The sequence below is a fragment of the Lepidothrix coronata genome, unplaced genomic scaffold (assembly GCF_001604755.1).
Source record: "Lepidothrix coronata isolate B3197 unplaced genomic scaffold, Lepidothrix_coronata-1.0 Scaffold33, whole genome shotgun sequence".
Taxonomy (NCBI): Eukaryota; Metazoa; Chordata; class Aves; order Passeriformes; family Pipridae; genus Lepidothrix; species Lepidothrix coronata.
The window spans coordinates 5,552,812-5,564,321 of record NW_016690213.1 but is presented as its reverse complement, the minus strand read 5'-3'; the positions used below and the strand labels follow the sequence as shown (position 1 = coordinate 5,564,321).

Below are 11,510 nucleotides of genomic sequence, written 5' to 3'. Positions count from 1 at the left end.
GGGCGGTGCGAGGGCGGTGCCGCCACCGCCCCCTCGGTCCCCGCTTCCTGCAGCGCGGCAGCGCCGCCGCTTCCTGCTCCTCCCCGTGGCGCGTCGGGCGGGCGAGTCCGCCATGGCCGCGCTGGCGGCCCTTTCAAACGCGGCAGCCGGCGGCAGCAGGGGGTAATGACTGGGGAAGCCTCCCGCTCCTCGCCGGGACGGGGCCGCGGGTGAGGCGGGGCGAGCAGCGGGGCTGCGCTGGCCCCGGTGCTCTCCGTGCCACACCGCGCCTGCAAGAGGGGTTCGCTCTTGTCTCGGTTGTCTAGGTGGAAGCGAGCCTCTTCTTTTCCTGGGCCTCCGTCTGTGCTCCCGGCCTCACCCCCAGGCCGGCGGGACAGGGTGGCATCGCCCTGCAGTGGTGCCCGATCCCGTTGCGAGGGGGTGAGCGGGACCGGGGATGCGGGAGAGCGGGACACTCCCGGGCTGGGCTGAGGTAGGGGGGCGTCGGGGTCCTCCTGCGCCCCGTCTGGCTTGGGGCACGGAGGGGCTTGTGAGGTAGCTCACTGCGTGGTCCTGCCAGGCAGCTGCCCTTCCCGGGCAGGGAAGGTGACGTTTAGCTCGGTTAGTCCTTCCTCTTGAATGATGCCAATAGACCCGAGGAAAGCAGGGTGTCGCCAGGGGAAGAGTAGGGCTTTCAAGTACATAGAAGTTTATTTTAAGCTCCATCACGTTTCTGGGCCAAAAAGCAGTGATTTGGGTGGTAGTGACTCACCAAGCAACAAACAAGTACATTACTCTCGACTTCCCTTTTGCCTCCTAGGCTCCAAAATGTGTATTTTGCTGTGATAAACTCTGCTGTGGCAGTCACCATGCAGAAGACATGCGCGTCTTCAGTGTCCCTTCGGAAGTGAAGACATCCCATTTAATTAAGCGTGATGGGAGTGTTACTGTATAGCTGGTTTGGTGGATTTGAGAAAAGGAGTAGTTGCACATAATGTAGCAGTCTGTTGCTGTATCAGAAGCAGTATCCCCCTGGTTTTGGATAATGTCTGTCTTCATAGTTGGTTTGAGATAAGTGGATTAATGAAAATGCATGAGAAATGTTTGTGTGCTCCCTTTCTTGTGAAGTCCTCATCTGATTCATTTACAGGCTGCTACACAACACAGGTTGTTCCTTTTCTCCAGTGGGACCACTAGTTATAGGAACAGGCATGGAGTAGAGTGTGCTTTCTCAGGGTGTAATTTGTGTGTTTCATCTTTTCTGTGGTACTTCTGTAAGTAGTACCAATAGGTAGTATTCCTACTAGTCTTATACCTTTGCCTTTCCAGTTAGCTTTGGGGACTGTTTTGCTGTCTGTCCCTCCCTTTCTTTCTGGTTGTAATTTTTCAGTTAGCGCTGGAGTCTCCTAAATGGTGTCTGCCACTCCTTTCTCAGGCAGGCCTGACTGGCTTTGTGCAACTCCTTGGAAATCTGTACCAGCTTCTCTGAGCAAAAGTGTCTGGAAGTTCTCCAAGATTTTAACCTCGAGAGGATTACAGTAAGTTGGATTTATATTTTCAAGTACAACTCAGTTGACCTGATAAAACCCTGGAGAGATAAAACAATTTCCATACAAATCCCTACTGTTGATCTGCATAGCATTTTTTCCCCTGTGTCGTTGGCAGCATGCTCACACGTTGATTTTTTTTTCTTAGAATGTTATTGTAGCATGCAATGGAGCTATCTTAAAATGACAAGCCAAATCAACCTGTTGAGAGCCTCCATATATTTATTGAAGTGGGCCATTCTGCTGCTACTATAATGGTCTGAAATTCACTTGTCATGTGGGATTTGTATAGTGCTTTTTATGTCCTGCCCCAGGTGCTTCATGTTATAATAAACTGGTTTGGCTTAGACTTAGGAAGAAGCTGAAATGCAAAATTCTGTTATCCTTGCTCTTTTATTTGTGATGGAGAAGCAGAGGCTGTAGAACAAAGTTTGAGGAGCTTCATGCATAGAGAGATTTCTGTTTTGGTAAGGAATGTGTTGCTTTGGATTAACTGGAAAGGGGCTTTGGAAGTTTTTGTGGCCTTTTTAGCTGGAGAGGACTTTTTGCAGTTACTGAAAGGAAGTTAAAGTCCAGATGTATTTGTGATGGTGGTGTGTTTGTTTGGATTGTTGTTTTTTGTTTTGTTTTGTGTTTTTGTTGAATCCTGTGCCTTCAGGTAGAAAAATCTATTTGTTCGAGTTATTTTTGATTCTGAAAATTGTTGGTGGAGCTTCAAAACAGGTGTGAGCTAGTGCAGGAATTTTTCTGGGGAGTTAGGAAAATGAGGGGGAGTGAGGATTTTTTAATCTAATTACTTGTAAACTGTTGTTAAACTTCTCTTTCTGCAAGCAGTTGCTTATGCCGCCTGGATTCACATATGAAGCAATTTGCTTTTAATTGGTTGTGCCTTTGCATGAATAGGGAGATTGAAGAGAACAGCAGTCTCTAAATGAGATTTGGATTGCTCCTTAACATAATAAGGTCTTTAAGGCCTCAATCTACTTATATTCTATGTGCAGCCTAAACCTATTTGGGGAGAGAGACCAGAGAAATGATTGCTTCCTTGCTGTATGTTTTGTACATACCCATATTAAGATTCTGTACAGTAAAGTATAATAAGAGCTACCCTGTCAGTTGTCTTTATTCCTGGTATGGCCCAACGCTAAACTACACTAGCCTTATTTTAATCAGTAGCTGATAGGCAGGGAGAAGTGTGCTATTTACAGCTGTCAGGACAGCGATGGGGAGCTCTGCATTGGATGCAGAGAATAGAAGTGGTGGGAAGAAAATAACTGGCAACAAAACTGATGCCATACTATTTGGGGAGTGGACCTAGCAGATGTCTTTTTCTACAATAGCAATGATTTAAATAGTTTCAGTTCTTCTTCACCGGATAGCGTAGTAGCTCTGTGAAGTCCTTTAATTTTTAACTGGGAAGTACTTTTGAAGGACATGCTGTAACTGTTGGGTTTTGTGGAGACGCAAGGCTTTAGTGATGGCTGAGTGTGTTTCGAGCAATGATGCTGTCATCTGGGACATGGACAAGCAGGTGGGTTTTGATTCCCCTGAATAGGGGGCCAAGGGTCTAATTTGAAAGTTCAGCATTAAGGTTTCAGACTATTGCACGGAAGCAAAAGATCATATATGGACAGATACGAAATGAAACAGGAGTTGGGAGCCTAAGTATGTGGGCAAGGTCAAAGTTTGCAGGGCCTAGCTCATGTTGCCTGCCGTGGAAGTAAAATATTGTTGGAGAGATGAGTAAGAACTGTTTTTTCTCAAAGAACAGCATTGCTTAAAATTAAAAGGTTTGTGATTACATATATAAAATGAGAAAAAATGTGTTAGCTAGTGTTACTTGGAAGTTTTCTGGCCTCAGATGTGAGGAGAGCTGCTAGAACAGAGCTTGTAGGAGTTCAATGTGCCACTTGGCAAGCTGGTGAAATCCTGCACAGGGTGGTTGGATAACTTGTGAACAGCATTGGATACCGCATGTTTACTTCCTTCAGGTGATAACTACAGGAAATGCCAAGCACTGTAAACACCTCTGTTAAGGTACATCACTACTGAACACAGACACAGGAAGGGAAAATGTTTGCTCTGACCTGACAGTGGTATAAACAGGTTACTCTGATTTTTCAGCATTGTAGTTGACTCTTCAGCAGCTATGGGACTCTTCTGGTTTTGAAGGGGACATAGATCTATGCAACCTCTAGTTTCTTTCCTTGGGGGTAGAAGCCAACTCTCACTTTGAGTATGGTTAACTGAAGATGACAGAGAAGGAAAAGGTAAAGGCACTTTCCCACTGAGTCGAGTCTATCTGGAAAATATAATAGGAGATAAGTGGCCAACTTCACACTGGCTTGATCCCAGCATGCTGTGGGAGGGTGAATAAAGCTCTTCTGAGTTCCCTCAAGACTTGCGGCAGGAGATGTGGGGGACCATATCCCCATAGAAGCGAAGCATGGAACTAGCAATAGGTGGTTTGATTGCTTTGTCATGTAGTGAGTGTAGTCAGTGTTGTAGATGCCCCATGTGGAGCTTAACTGTATTTGCCTGTTTCTTGAATCTTCCTGTCTCACTTCAGGGACTGTCTCTAAGCTTTCTAAAAAAAAAAAAATCTGTATTAGTTATCTGTCATCACCAGTGGCATTTAAACTTGTTGCTTTTTCATCCTCTTCCCTGCCTCCCCCTCCGAAGTGAATCACAGAAGGGCTGTTTTTCTTAGTCATTAACTGTAGGTGTTTGCACACCCCAGCACAAGCAGCTCAAGAGGAAAATTTAGCAGACAGCTGTCTGGCAATTTGGAATTAAATCAGAAGTACTTTTGTGGGTTCTAATTAAAAAAATTATTTTTGTAAACAAGAAGTATACTTGTAGTAACTATAAGATTCTTTTCTACAAATAAATAGTACAGTTATTTTGCTGTATTCATTATGAGAAGGAGAGGTGGTTATAACTTATTTCACTTGGAGTGAAATATCATGACTCTTTTTTTCCCTTATGATACCCCATGTTTGATACTTATCTCACAGATGCTTTTTTGGTATTGACTTTTATTTTCATCTGTAGAACTCCATTTTAGCTTCTGACCATGGCTTGACTGTTCATGGGGAGTGGAGAGTTACTCTGAAATAAGTTTTGTGTTTTGAATTGATATCTTACCTTAGTTCAAATTAGCTTTAGTTGCAGATATAAAAACCTTTAAGAGCAAAGTTACCACTCTTCTCAAGAAAATTTAGTAGATTAATAGCATAATGAAAGTTGGAGTATATGAGACTAACTCACTATGTGCTTGTAAGAACTGACACTATTGATGAGTGGGACAGAGGACAGACCAACTGTGTTGGTCTTATCTTCTTTGGTCTTCTGGATCAAACATATTTGAGACTTCTCCAGATTTCTAAAGTACTGCAACAAACACTTTATAGATGATCTAATGATTTTTTTTGAAGTGGAAAATCTAAGAAATCAAATAAAAACCCCCCCTAAACCCAAACATTGAAATACCCTGTAAAGACTTAACCTTATTACACATCACCTTCTATTCTGTTTCATGCTTTCCTATGCCATTTTTATGTTGGCCGTATGGATGTTCTGCTTCTTTCAGTGCGCTGTTTGAAGACAAGTGGACTTGGACTTAAGGATGTAGGAGCAAATACTACTCTGTTCATGAGGAATGTGAAAAATGCCTGGTTTCAAAGACTAAGGAGCTCATCTCCTGTTGTCGTGCTGATATGGAGAGTTAAATAGGTCATCAGCATTGGATGTCAGGAAATGCAATTAAGTTTATAAAGTGAGCATTACTATTGCCACCATCTTACTTAATGTAACAACATAAATGTTGAGATATTTTGAGACTCTGGCCTTGGCCACTTGAGGTGAGAGGGAAATACTAGTGGAAAAGGCCTTCCAGATGAAGTTTTCTTTCTACATGGACTTTTGGGTAAGCTTTGGAACTGTCATGGTGATATACTGAGTGTTCAAAATTGGCAGTGAAGTTTAGAGTAGTGTTACTTAGTGAGGGGGTTGCTGACCTCCAGTGAGAAACTGTGCATATTGGCTTTTTCCTTCTTACTTGCAGTGATTCAATGCGTAGCTTCCAAAATTGCTCGGAATACTAAAGAATACCCACCTAGCTGGATTAGGTGAAGAAGAGTGACAGATATAGAAATTGTAAGCTAAACAGCTAGTTGGAAAACTGTGAAAGCTAACCATTTGAAAAGTGTGCCAGTGCCTGCAAAAGAATGGATCAGAGATCCATCTGGCTTGGATGTTGCCTAATTTTGGAAATCTTGGTGTTACTGTTTTTTGTTTCTCCCATTCCCGGATTAAACTATGATATAAAATGGAAACATTATTTTCATACCTCTGAGGTAATGGAAATAAATAACTAATTAATTCAGAACTGTGATAATGACTGTTCAGGTATAAAGAGCAAAAGAAAACGGAGAAGTGGATTGGCTGGATGAGGTTGCAGGTGTCTCAGAACTGTCAGTGAAAAGTCACCTGGGAAGCTAATAAGGTGAGTAATATTTGTTGTATTCTGTGGAGATTTGTGGTTTTCTGTGGTGGACGTGTATTCTAAGCAGTCACATAATGGGATTTTGGTCAGTGACACAGCACAGAAATGCTGACCTGTTACCGACCAAGATGATTGGTAGAGGAACGCATTTTGCAAGCAAGCTAATAGTACTTTTTGACATGGGCCTCTTTCAACTACGGTGCGGAAAATTGTCATCTAAATTTTTGTTCTACTTTACAAGGAAAACTTGCTGAAAGCCATTTATAACAGTGGTTGTGCTACTAGTGCTTGAGTCAGAGTGAAGTTAGATTAAAGGGCGTTTTGCCCTTAAGTTAAATGGCACTTTGCAAAATGCTTATCCACTTTGTATTGTGCAAACATGGGACTTTAAGCCTCACAGTGGTAAGGCTGCATCAAAGGTCAAGTTACAAAGAGTTGGAGAACACAATGTGAAGAACAATGAAATTGTACCAGATGGGGTAAAATATGCTTCTGAGTTTTATAATTATGGAAATAACTTATGATTTGCTTTTTTTTCTTGTTAAGTTTTTTAAATTTTGATTTTCTATCAGGAAAAATTTTGAGGATACCTACAATTTTTTAACTAAAACTGATAAATATGATTATTAAAATTCACAGGCCCAGCTACTACCAAAAATTCTGAATTTAACTGAAATGTAGCTATTGTAGGTATGAAACTTGGATCAGGAGAAAGTGTATGTCTTGCCTTTTTACTTTTGGTAATTGTTTTATGCACTTGCTATATACTAGTGAGCAACTCATTCAAAATAATAGTTTTTATTGTGCATACAAGCAATGGATAGTCTTTAAAGGTGAAATTCTAGACCGTAATTGACAATTGTCTTGTCCTGTCCCATCAAAACCATATGTGAGCTCACTTTAATAGATTTTAATTTGATTTGCTGTGCTGTTTAGATGGATGGAGGAAAGACTGGCATAGTATATATGATAACCAATAATATGTTTGAGAACCAGTACTCTTTTTGTTAGGATAGCTCTACATGCAAGCCAAATAATTAACTCCATGTGAAAAGTATTTTGAGAGGTTATAGTGCTGGTGTGTTTGTTTGCTTTGGTTGAATGTGTGCTGCTGTGGCCTAAATTCTTGGATGCCGAGAAATCCAAACTCTCTCTAGAGGAAACTTTTGTGATTGGTGAAGACATTATGAGGGCACATTTGGCAGTGAGTTAAAGGGCTGAATAAGAGAATACAGCTTCAACCAAATGTCCTATTTCTCTCTTCTTGCCTCTGTTTCAGATGTCATCTCTACCAAGGAGGGTGAAATCTCAAGCCAAAGCCCTTACATCAGAAGAACTACCTTCGTTTCTTAATTCGTAAGATCATTTTTTTCCTTAGGATTTTTTTAAAGGTTTATACTAAGCATGAGCAATTGCTTAAGAACAATACAGTTTCTGAGAGGATGATTAAAAGTTTTTCATGCACACAGCTTCAATTATAAAACACAAATTACGTATGTTTCTTCATGCTCACAGTGAAGGTATCATGAAAGGGAATTGCCAGTTCTCCAAACAGAATCAGATGTGTACACATCTCCAGAACTAGTTTCATAAAAGTTGGTAAATTGTTCAAGTCATTAGCTGTGCAGCAGTGTGAAAGACCTGTATTTGTTGAATCTACCTACCTTTCTGGTAATTCTTACTGTTTGCTTTCTTTCGTGCCAGAAAACTCAAATTAGCTTGCGTATGTATATTTTTTATTCTTATAGGCAATATTGTTGATTTGTTTGTTTTTCAGGAGCTCTGAATCAGAGGAGGAAGAGGAGGAATGGAAGCCAAAACAAAAAATCGCCAAGAAACGTTGTTTGCCAAAGAAAAATGAGGCAAAAATTAAAGAAGCTGCTGTTCCACAGCCAGCTGGGGCCAAGAAAACGGTCAAGAAGGTGGCAATAAAAGAGGAATTGGTGAGTATCTATAAGCAAGAGACATATAATTACTGCAGTTGGCAAGTAACATGACCAGAATTTTTCCAACTTTGGTTCAGTTGGTTGCCTGAGTCTGATCAGCTTGTATGATTCCACTGTTCCTGTAAATATTCAGTATGTTGGATAAACATGACTTCCTTATGCATTAAAGTGTCCATATCTAAGGGCTGCCTTGAAAATTTTGGCCAATGATAATGGAACATGGTTTTCCCTGGAGATCTTTCGACAATGTAAATAAATAATGCCTGTCTTCTTTCTCTAATGTCTCTGGTTTCTGTATTGCAACTTTGACATCTTTTTTTTCACTGGCTGAGTAGCACAAAAAAAAAGGAGCCTGTGCTTATGTTTTCTTGCATGGCTGTCCAATCCAGTAAGAATTACAGTTTTAATATGATTCATATAAAATGCTGTTCTCTTGGAGATCACTTGCCTCTGTCAAATATTAACATCAGAGATCACACCATGGCAAAGCCAGTCCTTCTGCCTTCTGAAGATGGTCTCTCTGGAAATTCAGGAAAGAAAGTGTGGCTTGTCCAAGGTTAAACTGTATCTTGGCAGACTGAATCTCAGTTCCAGTTCTCATGCTGGGAACCTAACTCATTAGGAGAGTGCTTACCTGCCCTGCTTTTTCCTGTTTTGTTGAGATGAGTGGAGGTAAAGACTGTAGGTCAGTGTCTTCTGAACCAGAGTCCAATTAAATTCTTTCCTGCATAATTTTATTTGATCTTTTAAATCACAGTTCTGCTGGATGTGTTTGTATCATTTCCTCCATGAAAGATATATTTCAGGTTATTTGATTTCTGGCTTGGCATTTCGCTGCTGAACAGGGACATCACTTGGGAAAATGATGTCTGGTAGCAAGTCTTTCTAGATTTTAAATGCAATGTTGAACTACTTTGTAACAGTCAATGCTTGATATGGTTTCAATGTCTTTTTGGCAGGATGTGTCCTTGCCTATTGCACCTGTAGAAGATAATAGAATGCAACTTCTGAAACCTAAGGAAGAAGATGTAGGCACTAAACCAGAAAGTTTAAATCCAAAGCCAGAAGTGCCTAAAAAAATGGAAATAAATTCATTCCAGGGAAAAAACAAAAAGAGTTTAGGGAGTGATGAAAAACCCTCAACGAGTGTTCCTGTAGTGGGGAATCAAGTGAAACATGAGAAATGTGAAGAGGCTTTTGCATTTGATGAACCACCCTCTAAAAAGATTAAGTTGAATGAATGTCCTGAAGGAAAGCCAGTTAAAAATCTTGGAAGGAACAAAATAAAAGAAGAATTTGAAATGAACTGGGATATTGTACAGGTATGAGATCTTTTCCTTTTCTGACTTATCAATGAAACTATTTCATACATAACTGGCATTTAGAATCTTAACATAAAATTTCGATCCTCTGAAGTTACGTAGTCATTTAACCTCTGCTTAAGCTGTCATACTACATGTATAAATATAGATGTTGGTTGGTAACTGTTAGCCTTCTGGTATTTGTGACTTTGGCAGTCTTTAGTACAAATCCTGTAACAGTTTGCCTGTTTCACCTTTATCAGCACATGGTTTTTTTGTGGATGTACTCAACTCTTTCAGGAAGGGATGCTGAAAGATTTGGGATGACTGTGTGCACAGTTTCAATTTAAGATTTAATTAGTGTGGATTGTTTCGTTGTGGAGACTCATTTGAGAGTGTTTATGGTCCCATCACGGAGGAGATCGTGTTCCTCACACAGCAGTGACATCAAGGGAGATACCGTCTTTGTTTTTGTAGGATGTTAACTTTGAAGCTGTTCAGGTGAAGACAGTTTTAGGATAACTCTTGTGCTGGGAGACTAGGTGTGGTTATGGAAGATTTTAATATGAGCAGAATGGGAATAGTTAGGACACATTGTATTCATCATCCTTAGTACTCTCTGCTTGAGAAGACTATAAAATTTTGTTCGTGAGTTTCATAAAATATTCCCAGAAATACAGATGGAGAATTTGATCCTTGTGTATTGCTGCTCTAAAAGCAGTGACTATGATTGCATGGATGTTGTTATATTTTAGGCTTCAGGATAAAACTTTTGAAAGGCTTTTATATCAGCTATCTATGGGATTAACTGTAGTGAAGTGCAAACAAACTGTGACAGTTAAAATGTTACGAAGATAAGCTACTTATATAGTTTTTAATTGATTCCACATTGATACACTATAACTATCTTTAGAAAGCTCAATTTGTACAAAATCACGTTTAACTTTGTAAGGTTTGGTTCATCTTGAGACTGTTAGTAGTATCATGTTAGCTTCCTGTTATTGGTTGAGTGGGATTTGGATCAGCTCTGGCTTTGTGGGTTTTGTTTGTTTGTTTAGTTTAACCATGATGTATGTCATTGTTGGCTTAAAAAAAAAAAGCCAAATTTTCTCAGTTGCCATGTACAGTTTACTGTCTTTCTATTTTGTTTTACAATTTTGGTTTGGTCTTTTTCTTGTTCCCAAGAGGCAGTCCTTCCTGGTTTTTTTTACTGTGATTACAAGTTTCTGGAAATATTGGTTGCTGCATGTCTTGCTGAAATACTGGATGTGATGGCTGGATGCACAAAAATCCTGACATCCACTCTTAGGGAGGACAGTAGTCCCTGCTGGCCAGTGGAAAATTCTGGGAGTGGTTTTGAATGTTGAGTGAGAGGCTCTTTAAAGCAATCTACCACCTTTCTTAAGTGTGTTTTGTTTCTTTGCTGTGTTTTGTTGTTTTTTCTTTTCTCCTTTGACAGGCCTTGTCAGACATAACAAATGTTGAGCCATGGGTATGTGCAAACTTAATTAATCTCTTTCAAGAAGAAAACACAATTCCTTTTATTGCTCGGTATCGAAAAGAGCTCATTAATAATCTGGAGGCCGATGCCTTGCGAGAAATGCAGCAAACCCTGGAAGAGCTACGGTAAGTTAGCACAGGGAAGTATCTGGGTGGGAGGTAAGTAACAACTGACTACCGCTTCTGTGTCCCTCCTTTTGGCACTTTGTATACACTACAACTATAAAGGAGCTTATAAAAAAAAGAGTTTAAAACTGAGATAATTATGCTTGATACCTGCCTGGGGTTTTGTTGGGTTTTTGTTGTTTGTTTTTTTTTCGCTCAAAGTAACAAGACATCTAGCATTATTAATTGCCAAAGAAAAACTAACATCTTAGTTTCCTTGCAGTTTATTACAACTGCACAGAAAAAAACTTGTGCTGAGAGAGTAGTTTATAGTTGCTGGAGATATGTAGCCAGATGAGTTGTAAGCTGCATCTTAGAAAAAGATCTTAGAAAACGAATCACTAAGATTCCTTGGCTCCCTGCTTGGAGCAGGGAAGCCTCTAGCAAAGAGCCCTTCTTGATGCTGGAGTGTACCAGGAGAGCAGGCTAAACTCTCCCAGATCATTTCTTTTCAGCAAAGAAATGATCAGCAAAGCTTGTTGCAGTGATGGGTGAGACTGTTTTCATTCCTTCTTGCTTTTGGGTGGCCTCATGTTCTTGAAATGGCAATTGCACAGACTTGCCA

The 11,510-nt window shown here is 40.3% G+C and overlaps 1 protein-coding gene across 5 annotated transcripts in view; it reads left to right on the top strand.

Annotated features, from left to right (window-relative positions):
* Positions 1 to 60: 60 nt before the first annotated feature.
* The window catches only part of SRBD1 (S1 RNA binding domain 1), a 123,819-nt gene continuing 112,369 nt past the window's right edge, over positions 61 to 11,510 (top strand). Inside the window, exons 1-8 of one of the 5 annotated variants that reach the window (XM_017811772.1) lie at positions 61 to 162; positions 1,415 to 1,517; positions 5,119 to 5,304; positions 5,937 to 6,033; positions 7,313 to 7,389; positions 7,811 to 7,976; positions 8,939 to 9,301; positions 10,740 to 10,906. In XM_017811772.1, the coding sequence (XP_017667261.1) occupies positions 7,313 to 7,389; positions 7,811 to 7,976; positions 8,939 to 9,301; positions 10,740 to 10,906 (773 nt within the window). In that variant the 5' untranslated portion in view covers positions 61 to 162; positions 1,415 to 1,517; positions 5,119 to 5,304; positions 5,937 to 6,033. Of the gene's footprint in view, positions 163 to 310; positions 421 to 1,414; positions 1,518 to 5,118; positions 5,305 to 5,358; positions 5,455 to 5,914; positions 6,034 to 7,312; positions 7,390 to 7,810; positions 7,977 to 8,938; positions 9,302 to 10,739; positions 10,907 to 11,510 lie in introns of those variants that run through there. The other 4 variants (XM_017811774.1, XM_017811773.1, XM_017811775.1 and 1 more) reach the window with 4 other exon arrangements.